The sequence below is a fragment of the Oryctolagus cuniculus genome, chromosome 7, assembly GCF_964237555.1.
Source record: "Oryctolagus cuniculus chromosome 7, mOryCun1.1, whole genome shotgun sequence".
NCBI classification, from domain to species: domain Eukaryota; kingdom Metazoa; phylum Chordata; class Mammalia; order Lagomorpha; family Leporidae; genus Oryctolagus; species Oryctolagus cuniculus.
Genome location: NC_091438.1, coordinates 43,863,142 through 43,888,167, shown reverse-complemented (window position 1 = coordinate 43,888,167; position 25,026 = coordinate 43,863,142). Strand labels below are relative to the sequence as shown.

The window sequence follows — 25,026 nt, the reverse complement described above, 5'->3', positions numbered from 1 at the left end:
GACTTCCTTACGCATAGGGCGCTCCTCCTCACTCCTCAGTGCGGTGCCCAGGCTCAGAAACCGGCCCGATGCTCTCACCTAAGCCACCCAGGCTCACCTATTCCTCGCCCCCTCAGCCCTGTCCTCCTGCCCTCCTTGGCTACCTCCCAACAGCTGCCTCCAGGGCAACCCCATGTTCTCATGCTCGCCGCTCGTTCACCTGAACACAGAGCATCTACCCTCTGCCCTCACCTCCTCCCCACTGCTGATCCCTGCAGGGTGGTGAAAGCAGGAGGAGGAGGTACTGGTGGGACTGGAGGTAGGGTGTGCAGCCAGGGGAAGGGGCGATACGCAGCAACTGCCTTTCAGCTTTATGTCCCCCTCCTCCGACTCTCCTGAAGGCCCCAGAGGCAGAGGGTCCCTTCTTCAACAGCTTCAGCATTCTGCTCTCCCACTGGGGATTGTAGCATTCTCTCTCCTCACTCTCCCATGGGTTCCTCATCTTCTATCCAGTGACTGCCCCATCCCCACCTGTCAGCCACAAGATCAGCTGGCTCAGCTACTCCTTCTGTGTCACAGTTACTCCATCCTAGGCCACAATCAACACCTCAAACACTGAAACTCCCCCTGTGCTGGGTGAAGTCTTTCTGGAAAGGGCCACACGTTGTCACATTTGTAAAGCCAGCCCAGGGCTGCATTTGGCTGACTCCGGCTCTTTTCCGATGGTGACTTCCCAGTATTTCTACAACTTCTCCAGTGACCCTACCACAGCTGCCGGTCAGCCACTCTCGAATCTTCCCCATTCTGGGTCTCACGGTCAGTCCCCATCTCTCTCAAGACGTGCCTTTTCTTCTCCAGAGCTTCCAAAGGTGCTGGACAATGACACTGACTTTGCCTTGAACCCCAGCTGGGCTTTCCCTGTCTGGTGCCTAATTCACTCCAGCAAACACCCATCTGCTCACTGATGATTTGGCACTGCCTTTATACAAGTCTCTTTCCAGGGTTCAATGACTCAGCACCAAGGGTCTCTTCTCACCTCTCTTCTTCCTGTCTCTCCCTTTCTTCCAACCTCTTCTATATAACTGGCCCCAAGGTTTTGTCTAAGGACTCCTCCCGTGTAATCCACTCTCCTCAACCTAAACTAGTACTCTTAAGCACAGCACTCACATCCACCATCTCCAGCTACTGGGCCAAAGCTTGAGACTTACATTTCCAACTACACAGAGCATCTATCCATTAGGTAGCCCACCATTATCTCAGATGGCACAGTAGTCTCCTCTTAACTGCAGGGGATCCATGCCACATGCTAATAAAACTACTGTTTTTTTTTTTTCTATACACACACCCCTATGATAAATGAGGCAAAGAGGTTAACAACAACTACTACTAATAGAACAACTGTACTTTTACTGTGGTAAAACTGCCAGCGTCAATATTTTTGAGCTTTGAGGCCACTATTAAGTTACAAGAAGGGGTTACTGAAACACAGCTTTGCTATTCCTCCATGGCTGATCTGATAACCAAGGTTACTTAATGACTAGAAGGCAGGCACACACAGTGTGGCTACACTAGACAAAAAGATGATTCACATCCCAGGCAGGACACCATAAGATGCTTGTAGATTTCATCCTGCTATTTGGAGTCATATGCTACTTTAAATGTATGAATTATTTCTGGAACTTTCCATTTAATATCTTTGGATCACAACTGACCAAAGATAACTGAAACCACAGCAAGTGAAACTGTGGATTGGGAGACTACTGTAATCATCCCCCTTAAATCCAACACTTCCTCCTGGTGTTCTTGTTAGTGTTAAGGGTACCATTCTTCCAGGTTCTAAAGGCTGGGAACCTAAGCCATCTTTGCTGGGTGCCTGCCCTCCTCCCTCCCTCACCTCCTGCATTGAACAAGGCAGTTGCCTTGTCCTGTCTCGTCCACCATTTCTGTATTGTCTTTTAAATATGTCTTTTTCCAGTTTCAGCCTCACCATTACCTCTCACCTGAGCTACTGCCAAAGCCTCTTCCCTTTCCATCCCTCTACATGACAATCCAAACTATCAGCGTCTCCCTCTAGTGCCCCGCCTGTTGCAACTCTGATCCCTTCCTTACAGATCTCCTTAAATGCCACTTTTTTCAAGAGACTTCTGACTCTCACCTCTCCCAGCCCAAGGAGTTTCCTCTCCTTGAACTTCCACTGGGCACTTGTTACAACATTAACTTTACTTTTTATCACAGCTATTGGATTTAGAAAAACACAGATTACAGTATATCTGAAAGATATACAATAAATGCCCTAGGAATTACATTCAACTCGCCACTCCCAATATCCCAATAGAGTATTGATGGGGGGCTGCAGCTGACTCCCCGGTGAGCTCCCAGGAGGCGAGGGCTTCATTTCAGTTATCTTTCCATTTAGCACCTGGCACAAAGTTGATCATGAACCAACATTTGCTGAATTAATGACTGCATGAAAAAGACACCACACATAAGCAAACACATCACTGTTCTTGTTCCTTTTGCTGCACCTCCTCCCTCATCACTGTGAATGAACACAGAGAGTGCCCAACTCTCAGAACTGAGTTATACAGAGACTTCAGGGGGTTTCTGATCAGCTCTTTGGGTGACCTCAGGAAAAACAACTTTGCTTGAAAGCAAAGTTTCTAGTTATATGCTAGAAGATTTGAACTACGACTTTTGGCCAAGATCTGGAAAACGTCTGAATGTTCTTTTATAGAAGAGTTGAAGAAATTAGGATACATTCCCATTATGGAACAATACAGAGTTTTTTTAAAAAAATTACATCCATTTGTATTTACTTGGAGAAAAAGTAGGAATGCTATATTAAATTGTAAAAAAGCAAGCTGCAGGGTAATGTGTTATCTTTTTTGGAAACAAAATGGGGACAACCCATGAGTATGTGTGTACATGTGTGCGCATGCAAGAATGGACACAGAGAAAAGAAAGACAAGATGGTACATGAATGTGTTAATGGCTGTTTTAGGGAAGAAGGATTAGAGGAAGATTTTTTTAACCCCTTGAGGCCCCTATATCCCAAACTGTCCCTTGAGAGCAGCCATGCAGACTGCCACTGATAGTGGGTACAAGAAAGGGGAACCACAGCAATCACCCCCAAACCCCCCACCGTCCTCCTCTCCCACTTCCTATCCATTACCGCACAAACTAATGCAGCAATCATTAGCCTTTCCCCCCGAATCTCACTCTGTCTGGTCCCATGTGTCTAGGATCAAGGGATAAGCATCTCTGCCTTTACAACGCAGGCTCCACAGAGTGCTATGTCAGTACATGTGAAGAAATGCTTTTCTTTCAAGTCAGATGTCCTTAATCTTTTTTTTTAATTTATTTTTCATTTGAAAGGCAGAGTTACAGAGAGAGGAAGAGAAAGAGAGAAAGAGACGTTCCATCCACTGAGTCATTCCCCAGATGGCTGCCTACAACCAGGGCTGGGCCAGGTCGAAGCCAGGAACCTGGAACTCCATCCAGATCTCCCATATGGGTGGCAGGGGTCCAAGTATTCAGGTCATCCTCCACTGCTTTCCCAGGCCATTAGCAGGGAGCTGAACTGGAAGTGGAGCAGCCGGGACTCAAATCAGCGCTCATATGGTATGCTGGCATCACAGGCAGAGGCTTAACACACTACACACAGCACCGGCCCCCTCAATTCTTTTCAAGAAGAGCTTAAACAATATATGTGTATGCGTGCATGTGTGCATGTGAGTACGTGTGTGTGTGTGTACATGTACATACATAGGTACTTCAGAAAGTTCATGGAAAATAAAAAGTTCCTTTGGGTGTAAAAAGTTTTTGAAAGCCACGCATGAGGGCGTTCAAAAAGTTCATGAAAAATACATATTATGAAAAACTATGCATGTATTTAATATTTTTTACACTCAAATAAACTTTTTAATACCATTTTCCCACAAACTTTTTAAAGTTCCCTTGGATACAGCTTTTAAAAACTGGGATATAATTCACATTAAGTACAAGTTACCTTCTTTAGTGTAGAATTCTGTGTTTTTGGAGGCTGGCACTGTGACATAGTGGGTAAAGCTGCCGCCTACAGTGCTGACATCCCATATGGGTGCAGGTTCGAGTCCTGGCTGCTCCACTTCCAACCAGCTCTCTGCTGTGGCCTGGGGAGCCAGTAGAGATGACCCAAGTCCTTGGGCCCCCGCACCCACCTGGGAGACCCAGAAGACACTCCTGGCTCCTGGCTTTGGATCGGTGCAGCTCCAGCCGTTGAGGCCAAGTGGGGAATGAACCAGCGGATGGGAGACCTCTCTCTCTCTCTCTCTCTCTCTCTCTCTGCCTCTCCTTCTCTCTGTGTAACTCTGACTTTCAAATAATTAAATCTTCAAAGAAAAAAAAATAAAAGAATTCTATGCTTTGACAACTATCACCACAATCAATAAAGATAGCATTTCTATTTCCCTAAAAAGATTTCTTAGGGTCAGTGCATCCCATGTCGGAGTGCAGGTTTGAGTCCTGGCTCATCAGCTTCCAATCCAGCTCCCTGGGAAGCAGTGATGGATGATGGCTGGAGTACTTGAGCCCTACCACCCATCAGCTACTGCAGCCATCTGAGGAATGAACCAGTTGATGGAAGATTTGTCTCTCTCTGGTCCTTTGCCATTCAAATAAATAAATAAACGTTCTTTTAAAAATTTCTTAAGTCACTTTATAATCAACTTCTCCCATACCCAGCCCTCCAGCACCATGGATCTGTTTTCTGTCCCTAGAAGTTTCGGTTTTTTGGTTCAAGAATGGAACAAATGGATGGGTACAGTATGTGGCTTTCTGCATCTGGATTCCTTTGCTCACCTAAGGCATTTAGAGCCACCCAAGTTTTTGTCTACATCAACAGTTCATTCTTCTTTTCCCGCTGAGTAGATCCCAATTTAACCTGCTGAAGGACATTGAGTTTTTGCAGGTTTTTAGCTACAGTGAATAAAGCTGTTACAAACTTGCTCTCATCAGCAGTAAGAATGGCTACGTTCAATACCCTGCCCCCTCAGGAGCAGGAAGGGCAGCTGCTGAGGGAAAGAGCGGGCCTGCTGCCTGCATCCTATGTCAGCGCCAGCTCCACTCATGGCCGTTCTGCTTCCCATCCACCCTTGGCGGCAGATGATGGCCCAAGCAGTTGGGTCTCTGCCAGCCAAGTGGGAGACCAGAGTGTTCCTAGCTCCTGACTCTGCCCTGACTGTTGTAGGCATTTGGGAGTGAACCAGCACAAAGAAGATCCTTCTGTCTCTCTGCCTTTCAAGCAGGTAATATTAATAACAAACCCTTAAAAGTAACAGATGCTGCTGCAGGGGTCCTGTAGAACAAGTGTGTATGGGGGTGGAAGCAGCACAGGGCCTCAGCAGAGACAGTGAGTCAGCCTTGCCCCGCAGCCCTCTTCCACACCCCGTTCAAGCTTCAGAATTAGCGGCAGGATTCCAACCCTGAACGGCAATCCCGCGAGGCGAGAGGACACACACCCGCTCTCAAGATGCGTGTGTCACGCACTGCAACACGAATGCACGCCGAGGTTAAGTATGAGCCCGTCAGCGACAGAGTTAGCCCCTGGTGGTCGCTGCTCCGCGCCCGGCCCGGCTTACCTGCCGCGGGTCCATGGCGCCCCGGAGGCATTGCCCGACCCCGCCGGGCCGCCGGCTGCACCCCCTACTCGGAGGGCCCAACTGCGCCAGCGGTCGCGGTCGCGCCCACCCTCAGGAGCCCTCGGGGAGGCGGAAGGGCGGCCCGGGCCGGCTCGCGCGCGCTGGGCCACAAGATGGCTCCGGTTCAATTTCGCTTTCGTTTCCTCGGAAAGCCTTCCCTTTCGCAAAGTGTGGCCTGGAGGGAGGGGCCTGGGCCATCCGGCGGGAGCGGTTGCTCTCGGCTCCAGCCAGGAGTCTAATCCTCAGCTCAGGAGCCGGGCCACGGCCCCTGAGGGAGCCCCCGAGCGTTGGGGGCCCCCAATTCCCGGTGCGCAGCCCTCGCAGGAATACGCGGGACCCAGCAAGAGACAAAGGCCCGCGCTGGGGGAAGCGCAGGAGGCCTGCCCCGTCTCCCCCAGAGCGGGCAAGAATGTGACCATGGGTCTTTAAGGGGGGGAGGGGGTCGTCTTCCAACGAAAGTTCCCGCTGCGGACTAGGAGGCTACTACCGAATTACAGGCCCAAGTAGGCAGACACACCAGTAAAAAGTAGCAAGACAGTAACAGCCGTCAGCAATTTAGGATCTGCATCATAAAACCTCCAGGCGAGGGTCTTCACAGCGCCGTAAAAGGCAACTGTTGTTCTCACTTTGCAGGTACAGAAACTGAGGCTTGCATAAGGCCAGGAGCTGCTCCTAAATCTAAATCTAAATCTAGATGCGGAAAATTCCTTCTACACATGCTCAAGTTACACCATTACCTTCAAAAAGAACTCCTTATAGAGAGGAAAAACTTCAATTTATTTCGTGGTCAAATTTATCGACTTTTGATTTTGTAAAAGACATCTCGGAAAAAAATTCTACAGTTCACTTCCAGTATTCAACAGGTGCCCTCGCCTGTGAGAAATTTCTTCCTCTGTGTTTAATCTCAACACTGTTAATGCCCACTGCTTAGGTGACCTCCCAGACAGTGCGGTCAGGGCATTAGCTCCTCTGCTCTCCTTCCATCCCCCTAAGTGCTCATCAGTCAGGGGCTGTGCTCTTTCTAGCTTCAGCACCTGTGTGCAATCTACTGGCCCACAACACACTTCCCCTGGTGAAGCAGTCTTGGGACATCGCCTTGGATAGAGCACGCTCTCCCTCACTGAGCGCCCAGTGCGTGCCTGGTCCGTGTTAAGCACTGAGAATAGGACACAGCAATGCGCCCATTTTCAGCTGTCAGTTGGGTGGGAAGAAGGACACCTCACAATCCTCACAATATCATGGATCACTTGCTCACATATCTGCCTTCAGAGCAACCAGTCTTCTTGGGGCAGTGTCCTCCAACTTTGGACCTTCAGAGGTCAGTGAGTTGAATGAGTAACAGAGTGCTCAGTAGGTTAAACAATGGGAGAGTTAAACATCTCATTACATCAGGGAACAGCACAGTAAAGCCACAGTGAGTTACTGCCCATCAAGTCACCAAGAGGCAGTGCTTACCAAGGGATCAGAGTAGCTCCCACTCACTGGGGGAAACCAGTGTGCCATTATCTAGAAAAGGTGAGAATACCTGTACTCTACAATTCAGCAATCCCACTCTAAGAAGTTCAGAGTTGCCTTATTTGTAAGTCTCCAAACTGGAAACAATACCAGATACCCATCAAAAGTAGACCAGATCACTAAATAGTGGCATATGCCTGTGATGAAATACAACATGGCAACAAAAATAAAAGGAATCAGAACCACATGCAACAATGTGGAAAATTATATAAACACAGTGCTAAGTGAGATCAGCAATCCACATACTGTAGGTCCCAAACCAGGCGAGAGTGACTGCAGGACGCCCTCTGTAAGACAGGCTGTCGTAACCTGGACAGAGGAGGAGGGCGTGCTCACAGGGAAGGAATTATCTGGATGGTCCAGTTCTTGACTTGGGTTGGCTTTCCAACATTGATTAGGTTATCCAGTCGTGTTTAATCCCCGTCTCTCTCTCTCTCTGTGTGTGTGTGTGCGCGCGCGCGCACGTGCTATATATTTCACAATTTAAAAGATTAAAAAACTAAGAACTCTTCTGCAGCATCTCCAGCCCATTTCCCCATGTTCTCTTCTCCGTTTATGAATTAAGTCGTAATCACCCCTGTTTTCTTGCCTTTGGGCTAAACAATCTGAAAGCCTTTAACCCTTCTTCAAGAATGATCCAGAAAAGCTTTAGTTACAACAGCTGTGTAGGGGAAGTTGCACCACTGCTCCCCCACCCATTTTCATGCAGCATAGGATGGGACAGTGAAAAAGAAAGAGGAAATTTCTTTCCTAAACCAAGGGTCGGTTTATGCCTTGAAAGAACAACTGCTCTTGTCACTTAATCCTAGCAGCTCAGGTAACCGCACAGGCTCACTCATCAGCGTTTCCTCACTCTCAGGACCTGTTGTAACTCCCCCAGGGTTGGGAGGTGCTGACCCAAGTCAGGAGTGGCCTAAGGTGGGGACTCAACAAGTCAGATGAAGCTCTTAAAGCAATGGGTTCCCTGCTAAACCCTTCAAATAATACAGAGAAGCAAGCACAACAAAAATCCCCTTTCATCCTCCAGCGCTAATTCATTGGTGTCTGCCCTGCCAGGGTTTCCCAGTGTAAAAAGGCACCACACAGACACAGGTGCCCTTCCTGTAAAGAATGGCTCACTTCCCCAGGGACCTGGGGGAGCCACCTGCTGTACTGTGAAAAGACCCCAAGGCAATGCTTTGTGGGTACATGCCACCTAGAGCCACTTTATCAACCGCCTAGATGATTGAGTTACCTTCTACACTTGATCATAGCCAAAAGGTCGAGTGATTGAGTTACCTTCTAGAATGAAGTGCTTATAAATGAGTTACCCAGGGCCTTCACTCTGTATTCTCAGAAGTCTGCCTTCCACGCAGCACTGCCATGCTGCAGCTTCACATGTGCCCTCAGCAGGCTGACTTTCCCAGTTGTGGGGAGGGACACATTAGCATCAGAGCTACTGAATTGTTTTCGGTGTCCCGTCCTTGCTAAATTTTTTTTTTAGAATTTTTTTTTAAAGATTCATTTTATTTATTTGAGAGGCAGAGTCACAGAGAGAAAGAGAAAGGTCTTCCATCCCTGTTCACTCCCCAAGTGGTTGCAACAGCCAGGGCTGGGCCTTGCTGAAGCCAGAAGCCAAGAGCCAGGAACCAGGAGTTTCTTCCAGGTCTCCCACATGGGTGCAGGGGCCCAAGCACTTGGGCCATCATCTGCTGCTTTCCCAGGCCATTAGCAGAGTCAGATCAGAAGTGGAGCAGCCAGGATTTGAATGAGCACCCATATGGGATGTTGGCACCACAGGCAGAGGCTTAACCTAATATGCATAGTGACTGAGAGAGAGAGAGAGAGAGATCTTCATCCGCTGGTCCACTCCCTAACTGGTCATGATGATCTGGGTTGTCCAGGCCCTAGTGCCTCTAGAGGGGGCGAGCATAGGCCTGCCCACACCCCTATTCCAAGCCAGTGTTAGTGATTTCAGATTTCTGTTTTTTCAAGGCACCCGGTTTGTGGTAATTTGTGACAGTGGCTGGTCATAAGAAACTAACACAGCATCCTTGCCGGGCTGTGCAAACAGTACTGTTGTGGGCCTGGCATGGCCGCCAGGGATCGCTGTGTTGGGAGAGATCAGAGAAAGGCCAACACAGACTAGTTCTGACAGACAACAGGCATGTGCCGTCACAGTGCCCATTTCTTAGTAAGGTCACACAGTACCGCCTTCTCAGCACTGTGCAGCGGAACTGTAACTTCTTGTTTTGTCTCATTTTATTTTTTTTCCATGAAAGTCTCATTGATTTATATTTTTAAATGATAAAAATCTTATGTGAAAGAAATTTCCAAGACAAAAAACAGAACGAGCTGCTGGTAAAATTGTGTTTTGTGTGATTACAAGTTCTTAACTGGCTTCCCGGTGTCTGTGGCCTCCTGCCTACCCATCCTTCTCAACACAGCCTGAGTGGTCTGTGGAAACAGAAATCTGATCTTGACATGAAACTCAAGAAAATGACACACTAGTGTGTAAAGGAGGGAGGGAAGACAGGGAGCCAGGAGCCAGGAGCCAGAGGAGACTGGCATCTAGGTATGGGTCTGGCACAGGAGGGTAATGGGTTCACACAGGAGGGCATTCATTGGCACATCTGGCACAGGAGGGGATTGGGTCCGTTTCATTGCTGTACTTCAATAACTTGTGTGTTTGCTGCATGAATCTTTGATGCATACCAAATATTTACATCATTAACAAAAAAGCACTTTGATGGCTTCCCAATGCTCTTAGGATAAAGGCAAAAATCTGCATGTGATGGCTCAAAGGCATTGTATAGCCTGGCCCTGCTGGTCCCTCTCCCTCCTCCTGCCTGCCCCCATCAGCCTTCCTGGGTCTTGCTTTCTCTCCCCCTGCCACATGCTGTCTCCCTTCCTTTTCCAATTCGATTTTTATTCAGCTATTATTTCCACCCTTCAGATCCTGGCGGTCAATGCTTCCTCAGGAAGGGTTCCAACCAGAGCCCCCTCCCCATGAGCACCGGTTCCTCCGCTCTGCAGCATGTTTACACTTGCACTTTATACTTTCTGGTAAACAACCATCTTACCACAACTGCCATAAGGCTTAAGGTTGTATTTGTGTTTTGTTCATAAGTGTGTTACTTCACACAGAATATATAGGGGTTCAATTACATCAACAAGTTGAGTATTTCTCCCATTCAAGTCCTAACCAGGCCCAACCCTGCTTAGCTTCGGAGATCAGAGGAGATTAGGTGTGTTCAGGGTGGTATGGCTGCAGACCAAGTTGAGTATTTCTTATCCAAAATACTTGGGACCCAAAGTATTTTGGATTTCTAATTTTTTTCAGATATCAAAATATTTACATAAATCTAACGAGATATTTGGTCCCATGACTCAAGTCTAAACATGAGACTCCATTTATGTTTCTTTCTTTCTTTTCTTTTTTTTTTTTTTTTTTTTTTTTTTTTGACAGGCAGAGTTAGACACACAGAGAGAGAGAGAGAGGTCTTCCTTTTTCCGTTGGTTCACCCCCAAAGTGGCCGCTATGGCTGGCGCTGCGCTGATCCAAAGCCAGGAGCCAGGTGCTTCCTCCTGGTCTCCCATGTAGGTGCAGGGCCCAAGGACCTGGGCCATCCTCCACTGCACTCCCGGCCCACAGCAAAGAGCTGGACTGGAAGAGGAGCAAACGCGACAGAATCCGGCGCCCCGACCAGGACTAGAACCCAGTGTGCTGGCACCGCAGGTGGAGGATTAGCCAAGTGAGCCGTGGTGCTGGCCTCCATTTATGTTTCATATACATCTTACACACATAAACTGAAGGTAATTTTATCCAACATTTTTCAATAATTTTGTACATGAAACAAAGTTTATGGCATGGAATTTTTCCCTTGTGACACTGTGCCAGCATGCAAAAAGTTTTGGATTTTGGATTTCAGATTTGGGATATTTAACTTACTATGAAACCCTGAACACAAGCCTTTTCCTTCGGAGACAGCTCACAGCTATCAGATTCCCACAAAGCGCTGTGACCCCCAAATGGAAATTTTTTTTTTTTTCGGACAGGCAGAGTGGACAGTGAGAGAGAGAGGCAGAGAGAAAGGTCTTCCTTTGCCATTGGTTCACCCTCCAATGGCCGCCGCGGCTGGCGCACCGCGCTGATCCGATGGCAGGAGCCAGGTACTTATCCTGGTCTCCCATGGGGTGCAGGGCCCAAGCACTTGGGCCATCCTCCACTGCACTCCCGGGCCACAGCAGAGAGCTGGCCTGGAAGAGGGGCAACCGGGACAGAATCCGGCGCCCCAACCGGGACTAGAGCCCGGTGTGCCGGCGCCGCAAGGTGGAGGATTAGCCTAGTGAGCCGCGGCGCAGGCTATCCAAATGGAAATTAAGAGTCACCACTCTAAAGAGTGTTCTTGCTACCAGTGTACCTCAACTCTGGTTTGACCTCTTGACCCGACCCACTGTCTCTCCACTTCTTTAGAGTTTTAGTTGGCAATGGGGACCCCACAAGAGGGCTGCATTCCCATGCAGAGCTCACTAAAAAAGCTAGCTACGAAGCAATGAAGCCCAACATGGCAGCCTAGCCTGCACATTTGTCTTCCACCAAAAATAGCTACCAGAGCACTGACTCACATACACACCAAGAGACCACTTACCAGAAAGCCCTGCAAACACCCTCTCCTGCCTGTTCCTTAGGCAATACCTAAACCCAGATAACAGTGGCCAGCATGCATCTGGAGAGCCGGGTTCCCTAATATGGGGCAGAGTCTGTGTGTGAATTTTAAAAACCCTTCTTGGGGCCAGTGTTGTGGTGCAGCAGGTTAAATCTTTTAAAAATAAATAAAGTAAAAACACTTCTCACTTTCCCTGTTCTGAGAATTAACTCCTGGAGCCTAAAAGATGGCACTGGACTGATCTTCTGTTGGGCAGTAAAACTTGTATTCAGCACTCAAGCTTTTATGCCAGAGTCTCTGTTTTCCTTTAACAAAGCAAGGAAAGCAGGAATTACAGGCAAAGATGGAGACCTGTACACAAGAAACTGACCCCCTGATCACCTGTCACTCCCAAGCTGATTAAGCCATTGTAAAACCTCTTCTAAGTAGGTGCTGCTCGCTCACCTAAAACAGTCTCTAGGTTTAGGAAGTCCACAGAGAAAACTGTTTATCATAGCTCAACAGCCAAGATCATATTTACATGGGCCAGCATTGTGATATACTGTGTTAAGCTGCTGCCTGAAACACTGGCATCCCATATGGGCACTAAATTGAGTCCTGGCTGCTCCACTTCTCATCCAGCTTCCTGCTAATGTGCCTGGGAAAGCAGAGGAAGATGGCGCGAGTACTTGGACCCTTGCACCCAAATGAGAGACCTGGAAGAAGCTCCTGGCTCCTGGCTTCAGCTTGGCCCAGCCCTGGCCACTGCGGCCATTTGAGGAATGAACCAGTAAGATCTCTCTCCCTCTCTCTGTATCTCTGCCTTTCATATCAATAAGTAAATATTTTTAAAAACCATATTTACAATGGAACAGTTGGCCATTACCAGTAAAATGAGAAATTAAATGAGGGCCACCATTATCACTGTTATCTTATTTCTAATATGCATTTTTCACATCCTAACATTTCTGATATGAACTACAACAAATGTACATTAAATACAGCGCCCCCAAATCTGTCATGAAATTAAGCATGTTTATATGTCCAGTGGTCTTAGAATCAAAGAAATATGGTATTTAACATATATTAAATGTTGCCACATATGGAAATTCTAACATATATTTAACACAAAACAGAAATGAGGTAAACTATTTTTTTAAAAAAAGAAAAACAGATTATTTGCAAACACTGTCTCTCTAGTTGAATCAGTATTTTGGCACAGTGGGTTAAGTTGCAGCTTGGGATGCCTACACCTGTGTGGGAGGGCAGATTTGAGTCCCAGCCCTTCTGCTTCCAGTCTGGCTTACTACTAACATGTCCAAGAGGCTACAGAAGGTAGTCCAAGTGGTTGAGTCTCTGCCACCCATGTGGGAGACCCAGATGGAATTCTAGGCCCCTGACTTTGGCCTGGCCTGGCCTCAGCTGTGTGGGCATTTGGAGAGTGGGTCAGTGGGTGGAAAATCTCTCATCACTCTTTCAAATAAATAATAAATGTTTTTCTTTTAAAACAAACAAAAAAGAACCAACATCAGTCAAGGAATATGGCTGAACATAAGAGAAATATATAAAATAGCTTCCTTAAATATAGGGATATATATATATATATTCTTCATAACAAATAAGGCATTAAGAAAGAGAAATATCTAGGATTGAGAAACATTTAGGAATAACCTTAAGACATGTGTAGAGCTTACTTGTGGAAAAGTATAAGACTACTGAGGAATATGTGTCTTTAGAAGGATACGCTGCCAGCACAGTGGCTCACTAGGCTAATCCTCCGCCTTGCGGCGCTGGCATACCGGGTTCTAGTCCCGGTCAGGGTGCCGGATTCTGTCCCGGTTGCCCCTCTTCCAGGCCAGCTCTCGCGGTGGCCATTGGAGGGTGAACCAACGGCAAAAGGAAGACCTTTCTCTCTGTCTCTCTCTCTCACTGTCCACTCTGCCTGTCAAAAAAAAAAAAAAAAAAAAGAAGGATATATCACCCCCAAATGAGATGGCTGAGAAGTTTATGAATGCCAATGAAGCAACAGTTTACTGCAAATTCTAGGAGGTCAGGGCGTAAGAAGTAGACACTTGACAAAATGATAAACCCCACACTCAACAGAAGAATAAACAGGCAAGACTGGACACAATTTTTTAAAAAAGACAACCATGCTAATTAAATCAATGAAGTGCTGGTATAAAACAAGAGTGGAGCTATCTGCTAACAGACAAGAAGTTTTCTCCAAACAAACCCTAGTGTGTGTGTAGAAATCCAGTGCGTGATAAGGAGCCAAAAGCAGCAGTGAAGGGAAGGATTAATTCAACAGATGGAGCCTGGCCAACAGTTTAATTAAAAAAAAAAAAAAAAAAAAAAACTACAGTATTGCCTTATATTAATACCTCAAAATAAACTGCAAACGTATTAGAGGGCCAAATGTAGACACTCAAACACAAACTCAGAGTATATAACTTGATCTCTCACAGCACAGGAAAAGATCACAAAGGAGATCAGTAATAAATTCACTGCAAGTACATTTCTGTACTTAGAAAAAATTGCCAGGGTTTGAGAGTGTTGACAGTAAAAACATTTACGTATGCATCCTGGGATGTGGCAGATGATGGCCCAAGAGCTTGGGTTCCTGCCACCCACATGGGAGATCAGAATGGAATTCCTGACTCCTGGCTTGGGCTTGGTCCGGCCTAGGCTGTTGCAGGCATTTGAGGAGTTGAACCAGCAGACAGAAGCTCTCACTCTCACTCTCTGCTTTTCAAACATAGAAAATAAAATAGGAAAAAAAAACCTATACAAACGAACACACACAAGAATCACAATCATAACAAACAGGGCAGAGTTAATATATGTGTGTATAATGCCTACACACCTGGATGAGACGGCACCCAGATAGGCCAGCCCAAGGTTTACCTTTTAATCCTCACAACCACACTATGAGAGAGACACACTATTATTGTCCTCAAGGTACAGAAGCCTCCAGTAAAACTGTAGTTGATTAAACAGGCAATTCACAAAAAAGGAAGTGTAAAGGCTGCTAAACATTTAGGAAAATGTTCAGTCACCCTAATAATTAAATACGTGAAAGAAAACACATCACTATTTATGTTTTCACTCATTAAATTCACAATTTAAAAATAGATTACTCGGTTGGCACTGTGGCACAGTGGGTAAAGCCGCCACCTGTGGTGCCAGTTATCCCATATGGGCATTGGTTCAAATCCTGACTGCTCTACTTCTGATTCAGCTGCCTGTTAATGTACCTGGGAAAGCTGCAGAAGATGGCCCAAGTACTTGGGCCCCTTCCTTATCAGACTTCACAAAAGCACCCTCCAACAGCCACAAGGCACTCTTACAGCCTTGAAAAGGCCATCCTGTGCCTGTGCCAGAGGGCAGAGGGTATAACCTTATTACAGCTGTAGTTACACATTTGCATGATCGCTTGATTAATCATGTCTATCTTGCCTGAGCAGTAGTCCTGCACTTCCATGACCCAGCAGTGCTTTGGCTAGAGAAGGTCCTCACCAATCTTTCAATAGACATTAAGTATCAAATGAAAGGAGGGGGAGGGGTCTGCCTCTCTGGGAGCCCTCTCCTGACTGCTGCTGCAGGAGGGAGGTTTCTTTCCTTCCCCCCTCCCCTCCCCTTCCCTCCCCTCCCCTCCCTTCCTCTCCTCTCCTCTCCCCTCCCCTCCCCTCCCCTTCCCTTTCTTTCTTTTTTTTCTTTTACTGACAGGTAGAGTTATAGATAGTGAGAGAGAGAAACGGAGAGAAAGGTCTTCCTTCCATCGGTTCACTGCCCAAATGACTGCTACAGCCGGTGCTGCGCCGATCTGAAGCCAGGAGCCAGGTGCTTCCTCCTGGTCTCCCACGGGGTGCAGCGCCCAAGCACTTGGGCCATCCTCCACTGCACTCCCGGGCCACAGAAGAGAGCTGGACTGGAAGAGGAGCTACCGGGACTAGAACTGGGTGCCCATATGGGACACCGGCACCACAGGCAGAGGATTAACCAAGTGAGCCACAGCACCGGCCCCTCAGGAGGTTTCTGACAAATAAAATTTTGCTTTGCTAAGGAAGGAAGGAAGGAAGGAAGGGAGGGAGGGAGGGAGGGAAGACTAAACTGACAGATTCAATTAAAAGTTTATAAAACTAATTTATCTGAAAGGTGGAGAGACAAATAGATCTTCCACCTACCTGTTGGTTCACTCCCTAAAAACCCCAAGAGCTGGAGCTGGGCCAGGCCGAAGTCAGGAGCTGGGAATCAATCTAGGTCTCCCACGTGTGTGGCAGGAACCCACAAACTTGCACTATCCATCATCTGCTGCCTCCCAAGGAGTGCATTAGCGGGAAGCTGGAGTGGAGTGCAGAGCCGGGACTCAAACCCAGGCACTCACATACGGGAGGCGGGCATCTTAACTGCTGCGCCAAACACCGCCTCAGGTTCAACATTTTTACAAAGCAACTGTACTATGTCTGTCAAAAGCCTCAAACATGTTCATAACATCAGCTAATAATCAACAATCATCATTATTAACATAATCACATTATGACATAACCATTAGTAATTAAAAATGTAATGAATATTAAAGCTCATAAAAAACAACCTTGAGGAAGATAATTTGAAACTTAGTACAAGTAAAAAAAAAATTAGTACAAGTATTTATGTCCACTAGCATGGTTAGCCACAGCAAAAAACTGAAAACTGCTTTAATGTCCAAAACTAGAGACAGTCGAGTATGGTCTGACAGTCATAAACTATATAACATGAAAACGATTATTTACAGAGTAATGTCGTGAGTGATGTCAATTTCACAGTAAGTGGAACAAACATAAAACTCTAAATACAAACACAGCTTTGAAATCTGAAACGTCCAAGCCACAGACGGTGCTGGCTGCCTTTCTTTCCGGAAGAGTCCAGATCCTGAGAAGGCCAGACTTCCTCCCCACACCCACAGCGAGGGCCCTGATTGGTCTAACCCAGTCCTGGCAATTCCACTCCTCTTGCCAGTGACACATGACATACGCCTGTGGCCAGCCACCTACAGACTGGTGTGCACAGGGTGGCTATGTGTGAATAGAAACAAGGCAACAAGAGTACATTTGATCTATCAGCTCCAAATGCAAAACCTAAGGAAAGACTGGTAAGGAGACACATCACGCTACTTATTCTAGAGGCTGAGATGAGCTGAGTAGAGAGCATTCTCTTTCTTTTATAATTTTTTAGCAAGGATTTTTTCTTCTGCCTTTTTTGAATGTTTTGGTATTTGAAATGAAAGCAAGTTTTAAAGTTCACAACTACTGATCTTTAAACTACAGCCCAAGAATGAGTTGCTATTTATTTATTTATTTATGATTTATTTATTTGAAAGGCAAAGTTACAGAGAGGCAGAGAGAGAGAGAGAGAGAGAGAGAGAGAGAGAGAGAGGGAGGTAGGTCTGCCATCTGCTGGTTCACTCCCCAGATGGCCACAACAGCCGGAGCTGCGATGATCCAAAGTCAGGAGCCTGGAGCTTTTCCTCGGTCTCCCATGCAAGTGCCAGGGCCCAAGGACTTGGGCCATCTTCTACTGCCTTCCCAGGCCATAGCAGAGAGCTGGATCGGAAGTGGAGCAGCCGGGACTTGAACCGGTACCAATATAGGATGCTGGCACAGGAGGTAGAGGCTTTACCTGCTAAGCCTCAGCGCCTGCCCTGAGTTGTTATTTATAAAGGGCTTAGAACATTGCCTTGAACATTTTAAGTATCTGGGTAAATGTTGTGGAAATAAATACTACAAGGAAAAAGACTCAGAATGTGGAGAAAGGCTTATTACACAACCCATCAAAATTCAGAAAGAGGGGCTGGTGTCATGGGGTAGCAGGTCAAGCTGTGCCTGAGATGCTGGCATCTCATACAGACACCAGTTCAAGTCCCAGCTGCTCCACTTCTGATCCAGCTCCCTCCAAGTGTGCCTGAGAAAGCAGAAGATGCCCCCAGATGCTTGGAGCCCTACTATTCATGTGGGAAACCCAGAAGAAGCTCCTGGCTTCAGCCTGGCTCAGCCCCAGCCACGGCGGCCATTTGAGGAGTAACCCAATGGATGGAAGACCCCTCTCTCTGTCTCTGTAACTCTGCCTTTCAATAAATAAATCTTTAAGAAATTATTCAGAAATATTTAGGAGGAATGAAACATCACACTGGGTGGAATTTCCAACTGGTTTCTCTTCGTGCCTGACCTCCATAAACTCAAATACACATCGGGATAGGAGGCTCTGCCTTCCTGGGAGGACCTGCAGCCCTTTCAGCCCTTCCCAGTGGGCACTGCATCTATCCTGCAGAATCCTGACCAACACAATGCCAGTATTTTCTTCCTGTGGGCAGATTTTCATGAATTCATTTAATAAGCATTTACCGAACTCAAAGTATGTCTTAGACCCTATACTAGGATCTAGCAATAACAAAGCAAAATACCTTTCCTGTTGTTCTCAGAAAGTTGACTTTCTAAGGGAAGAGAGACAAGCAATAAAAATAAAGAGTACAATGTTGATTGTGAATGCTATGAAGAAAAACAATGCTAACTAAAGGTGGGAGGTAGGGAATGCAAGGCAAAGGCTACCAGCCTGGTGGAGAACCAACTAGCAAATGGCCAATTACCAAACAGAAATAAAACCTACAACAGAACTGTTGGTTCAGGTGTTTACAGAAGCAAAGAGAAGGAGTGCCTAGCTCATTGAGGGAGGTCAAGGACGGGTCCCGGGAGAAGCATGACCGGAATCCGAAAGTACCAATCAGGGAAGGGACAGGAGAGCACCTGACGGATGCCGCAATGGAATAACAATGTGTGATGCACAAAGCTAGATGTGGTCACTCCAGCTGGAAGACTCCAGAAGCAGCTCAAGCGAGACAGGAGCACACGTGTGACCTCATGCATGCATGTATGCACACACACTTGCAGTTCTCATCTGCTGCTTCTGCTTGCCTCACACCCCTGTACTTCTCTGTCCCCTGTGGTTATGGAAGGGCAGTGGACTTCTCCATCCCAGGAGAGGGCCTGGGATGCAGACCTGTCCAATCATGGCACCCCCTCTGCCAGTGATTGGTTTACAATGTGGAAGACAGCTCTGAAGTTACAGATGTGGAGCTGCCAAGAAGTAACAAATGGAATAGACAAAGAAAAGACCAACAAGACCCTTACACCATAATTTTAGCCCCAAGATCCAGCCATGCCTGAAGCTGACATTTGGACTTTCTAGTTCAGAAGTAAAACAAACAAAAACCCTCTTTTGCTTAAACTGGTTTATACTAGGTCTCTGCATTTTTCAGCTGGATTAACATACCCCTTTGAAGAAAAACTTCATGGTGTGTAGCATACAGCAGGGAGGGGAGGAGGTGCAGACAGAAAGGGAGGATGGGCTGCAGGGCCTCCCATCAAGTCTGACCAAGATAGCGGAATGGGTGGCTGCAAGTCATCTGGGCGAGCACAGAAACAGCAACTAGAGCTGCCTGGCGGGGAGACCTGAGGTGCGTCAGTCACGAGCCACACAGATGGGTTACAGAAAGCTTGGATGATCCCGACAGCTCATTATATAGCCCTAAGTCATCTTCAAACAGAGAAGCAAAACAGAACAGGTGACCCAAGACACTAAGAATCACAACTGCTTAAAACTAGTTTACTCTTTCTGGGGCCGGTGTTGTGGCGTAGCGGGTTAAGCTGCTAACTGCAACACCAGCATCCCATATGGGCGCCATTTCATGTCCTGGCTGCTCTGCTTCTAATCCAGGTCCCTGTTAATGGCCTGGGAAAAGCAGAAGCTCGCCCAAGTACCTGGGCCCCTGCCCTCACATGAGCGATTCGGAAAGAGCTTCAGGCTCCTGGCTCTGGTCTGGCCCAGCCCGGCTGTTGAGGCAATTTGGGGAGTGATCCAGAAGATGGAGGATCTCTCTGTTTCTCTCTAACTGTGCCTTTCAAATAAATCTTAAAAAGAGATAGAAACTTTGTAATATTTTGAACTCTTTATCCTTAAAGCAGAACAATTATTTAGTGCTCTCCAGAAAACTTAACTCAAGCAGCTGTACCCTTTAAGGTCCAAGTATAACAGATGTCAGAACTAAACAAATTGCTGTATCTCAAGAGATCACACAAAAGCCCCAAAGCTCAGATTTTGGGGTTCACATATTTGAAAACTCTAATCACTTGGTCACAGACAATAATACTGATCTTGAACTGAAACAGAGCTTCAGATTTTTCAATCCAGCAATCCGAAAGATGCTGATTACAGTGTTATGACAGAAAACTAGCAAACTTCAGGAGCTTTTGTATAGCAAGCACTAGGCTTCCCTCTGGCAGAAACAGCAATGCTCAAGATTTTTTTTCTTTCTTCAAATATTTACCAAAGGGGCCAGCACTGTGGTGTAGCAGGTAAAGCTGCCACCTGCACCCCATATAGGTGCCAGTTCAAGTCCTGGCTGCTCCACTTCCAATCCAGCTCTCTTTTATGGCTTGGGAAAGCAGTGGAAGATGGCCCAAGTTCTTGGGCTCCTGCACCTGCAGGGGAGACCCAGAGGAAACTCCTGGCTCCTGGCTTCAGATCGGCCCAGCTTGGGCTGCTGCAGTCATTTGGGGAGTGAACCAGTGGATGGAAGACCTCTCTCTCTCTGCCTCTCAAATAAATAAATAAATCTTAAAAAAAAAAAAAAAAATTTACCAAATACCTACTCAAACATCTACTATGTGCTTGTGAGACTTCCCTTTTTCTCTGCGTCAAAAGGCTAAATCTCACATCCGGACTGTGCTGGATAAAATGTAAAATAAAAGATCATGTATCATTGGACAATTCGAGATGTTACTCTTGCTTCTAAACTCTGTGATGCCTTTCTTCTCCCACTACAACAGGTCCACATTACCAGGATATTTGTCACTGAGAAAGAACACAACCCAAACTACATAGCCTCATGGCCGGGCTTCAAGTTCCAGCTCTGCCATTAACTTACGTGAGGACCCTGGCCAGACCTCATTGTCTGCATCTGTAAAGTGGGAATGCTTATCGCACAAATATAAGACAGCGCATGTAAAGTGTTTGTCACAGTGTCAGGCACACAGCAAGTGCCCAAAAGAGAAACTATGATTGACAGACTAAAGTGAAGTCCAAACCTCATTCCAGTTCCAGGATTTTGAGGTCTGCAGTAGAGAGGCTATGAGTTCTGAGGTCTTCCTCTCTCACCTAAGTCTGTTTTATCATAGCTGGTAGAATAGCAAATACCTGATACAGCAAAATGGCCCCCACTTCTCCAGCTACTATACCAAAACTCTGGCAAGGGAGCAAATTCAACTGGCTGGATACTGGGCCCTTCCTAACAATAGCGAGATACTTCAAATTCTGACAAGCCTGCAAGTCAGATATAATTATCCCTACTTTGTAGATAAGCCCAAGCAGGAGTAAGAGGTTAAACCACTCACTCAATGTCACACGGCTGCTGGGTGGCAGACCTGACTCCAAAGTTCATGCCCCTTTTCTACTTCATTGCCTCCTATGCAGCAGGCTGTTTCTACAGAGTGAAAAAGGTTAATTCTGGGTCTTTAAAACAGCAACTAGAAGCAGCCTCGTAGGTAGAGAAAGAAGTTAGGATTGTCACTCACGCTTGCTGACACTTTGAGCTCCTGCAGTGTCTGCCCCCAGTATCCTGCTCCAACAATCCCGCCAGCGCCCCCCTCCCCACACGGCTACAGTGCAGGCCTCGGGGTACAAATCTCCCGCCGCAGCAGCCTAACTGCACGCTCGGATTCCCTTCCCCCCTCCCCCGCCGCCAGCATTCAAAATGCAACCACAGGTAGCCCTTCGGAAGCCAGCGTCCCGAACTCCTGACATTCTAACGGAAGACCTGGCGCCGCCTTACCCTCTAGCGAGGCCCAGGGAGCAAGCCAAACAGATGAAGGAAGGGGAGGTGACGCAACTAGGCCTCCCGCACCAGGGCCAGACGGAGGCTGAGCGCGCCTGCCGTGACCCCGCAGTGGGCTCGCCAATGTGTCCGCCCACGCTTTCCCAGTGTAAGGCACGCAAGGGCGGCGGGTATTAATCCCCGGAAGGAGGCCCGGGCCCGCCGCAGTTTCAGGGAGCAGGCGCAAGAAGGCGCGGAGCGGGACGAGTCGCAGGCGGCCTCGCTCCCCGCGAGAGGGAAGCAGGGCCTCTGGTACCCAGCTGCCGGGCCCAGCTGGCACGAGCGACGGAGCATCGGCGCGCAGCTCGGCCGCCCACACCGCGCGCGCACGAGCGCACACACACACACACGCGCACCCAAGCGCTCGGGCCCCCGGCGCCCGCCCCGCGGGAGGCTGCCCAGCCCCGCCGTGACCCCCAGGCGCACCCCGACCTGGTCCTGCGTCCCCCCACGCCAGCCCCATGGGGCACCCCCGCGCTTTTCCTTCCACCCGCGCCAGAGACCGGGAAGGCCGCGAAAGCCGGGCCTTCCGGCCTAGGAAGGCGGTAACGGAGAAGGAGGGGGCCTCTTACCCGCTCTTGCAATTCCTCTGGACACAGCCCGACACCGGAGGTTACCACAGCCGCGGGGACCCGGGACCCTCCCCCCGCCCTCCCCCACCACGTAGCCTCTCTGCCTTCAGTCGGGAATCAATGGTCTGGTCGCAGATTGGTGACATCATTGGCGCGCCGGGCGTGGGAGGGAGTGCCACGTGACTGCCCCCTCTTTTGTTTGCGCTCTAGGAAAGCTAGGGTTTTTTGTTGCGGTCTTCCCCGTTTTCTTTTATTTATTTATTCTTTGGATCTGTTAATGGCGTTGTTATGCGCACGGTGCGGAGTGTGTCCTTTCCGCTTAGGATGCTGCGTTTTTTGATCGTGGCCTTGATTCCTTCTCTTTTACAACGTGGTTGGGCCGGAAGGCCTGAGAAGTTATGTAGGCCCACTCTCTGTTCTAAAAAAAAAAAAAAAAAAAAAAAAAAAGACCTAGGGGCGGCGCTGTGGCGTAGCGGGTAAAGCCGCCGCCTGCAGTGCCGGCATCTCGTGTTAGCGCCGGTTCGAGTCCCGGCTGCTCTACTTCCGATCTGGCTCTGCTATGGCCTGGGAAAGCAGTAGAAGATGACCCAAGTGCTTGGACCCCTGCACCTGTGTGGGAGACCAGGAAGAAGCTTCTGGCTCCTGGCTTCGGATCGGCGCAGCTCTTGCAGTGGCAGCCATCTGAGGAGTGAACCACACCTGGAAGGCCTCTCTGCCTCTGCCTCTGTAACTCTGCCTTTCAAATAAATAAATAAATCTTTGGGAAAAAAAAAATGGGCCTCAAGTCCACAGAGTTAGTTAATATGCAGGGTACCCTGCGGGCTTTGGATTGCCTGTTGAAATTAGCCTAATTCATTTAAAAATGATACTTTTAAAAAAATAAATAAAAGTTTTAACTTGACTCACCAGTTAACTCTCATCAGCCTCTAAGCAATCAGTCTTATACCGCTGCTTCCCCTTCAGACGTGGACTCAGCCTGAATTTATAGTCACTTAGCTATTACATTGTTTTAATATCTTTTCATATTTACATGTCTTACTAAGCAATGTATTTTTTATATTAGCTTTATGTGTGTTTTCAAACTTTTCAACAGTATACGGGACTTTTATTTCACAAATATGTTGAAATCCATCCTTGTTGAGGGAAATTGCATTTCATCCATTTTCACTGCTGCTTAACAATCCATTTACGCACCAGAATTTGTCCACTCTCCAGGTGCCATTTATGTAACTTCTAGTCATGTAGTTTCCAAAGGTGCTGTTATAAGCTTTACCTTCTGATGCCTCTGCACAAAAATTTCTCTTGAATAAATTTACCTGGGAGTGGAACTGATAGGTTTTTGGTATACCCGTGTTCAGCTTTACGTAATAGAGCCAATTTTTTTTTTCCAAAGTGGTTGTACCAGTTTACACTGCTACCATCATCCACATCTCTAACACTTCACATTTCTTGGTTTGTGAAATGATGTCTCACTGAGGTGAGGTGAGGCATCTCTTATATGTTCTTTGGGCAGCTGTAGTTCCGGTTTTGTGAATTGTCATTATAGGGGGTTTGAGGGAATTTGGGGCTAAGCAAGGAAAAAGTACCAGGAGGTGGCAGTAGGAGAACAACCTTTATCTGGGGAAGCTTGGCAGGTTTACATGCAGAAGTCTCTCACAGTGTGAGAAGAATCAGAAATTGTTGGGGTGGGGGTGGGGAATCATTCAAAAAGAGAGAGGGCAAGGAAACTTCCAGAAAAGAGGAGGCTTCTCGTGTCTAGGTAAGGTGTTCAGCAGCTTGTGGGAAGTCTCCCAAGAGCCGCAGCCAGCTGGGGACTTTATAACCACAGAGTTTATCTTTTCTACAACTAGCAGATGGTGGGCAAGAAGCTGTAAATGGTAAAAAAGAAAAAAAAATAAAACCACTTATTTGGGAAAATTTAAAAATACTTAGATGTGAAAATATTTGAGTTTGGTGCTGACAGGCTTTATAGTTAATGAATCCAAACCCCTGGGGCTGGCATTGTGCCATAGCAGGTTAAGCCTCTGTCTGCAATGCCAGCATCCCATGTGGGCACCAGTTCAAGTCAAGACTGTTCCACTTTTGGTCCAGCTCCCTGCTAATGCACCTGGGAAAGCAGAGGAGTGTGGCCCAAAGGCTTGGACCCCTGTACCCATGTGGAAGACCTGGGTGAAGCTCCTGGTTGCAGGCTTTCGTCTGACCCAGCCCTGGCCATTGTGTTCGTTTGGAGAGGGAACCAGCAGATGGAAGACCTTCCCCCCCCCCCCCCTTTGTAACTCTGAACTCTGACTTACTTGAATTACATAAATCTTTTTTAAAAAATCCAGACATTCTATGAAGAAATAAACAGCCTAGGGACCAATCCAGAGTGTTTGGGTTATTTACCCATTGTTTTAGTGCATTGGCAAATTTCTTATATACTTTAAATACTAATTCTTTGTCAATTATGTGTGTTGCCAATTTATTCTCCCATTGTGTCTTGTCTTTTCATTTTTTATTCTGGTAAATAGATGTTCTTAACTTTGAATTTATAAACATTTGCCTTGATTTTCCTTTCCCCTTGGTTTTACCTCTGAAATTAGTTAGTTTTGCTTTGGACATATAAATCCTTATTCACTCTGGAATTTGCTTGTTGTGTATGGCATGAGGTAGGGATCCAGTTTTAATTTTTACATACAAATGACCTGTTTTCACCTTAGCTATCATTATTGACTATCCCCACTTTCCCAACTATGTCATAAATCAATATT

General features: G+C 47.2%; 1 protein-coding gene across 12 annotated transcripts in view; it reads right to left on the bottom strand.

The window, feature by feature from the left end:
- The window catches only part of ADAR (adenosine deaminase RNA specific), a 43,791-nt gene extending 21,076 nt beyond the window's left edge, over nt 1–22,715 (bottom strand). For 5 of the 12 annotated variants that reach the window (XM_070077619.1, XM_070077621.1, XM_070077618.1 and 2 more), the window contains exon 1: nt 5,598–5,801. In XM_070077619.1, coding sequence (XP_069933720.1) covers nt 5,598–5,612 — 15 coding nt within the window. In that variant the 5' untranslated portion in view covers nt 5,613–5,801. Of the gene's footprint in view, nt 1–5,597; nt 5,902–21,662; nt 22,007–22,276 lie in introns of those variants that run through there. The other 7 variants (XM_070077626.1, XM_070077624.1, XM_070077627.1 and 4 more) reach the window with 4 other exon arrangements.
- Nucleotides 22,716–25,026: the final 2,311 nt, after the last annotated feature.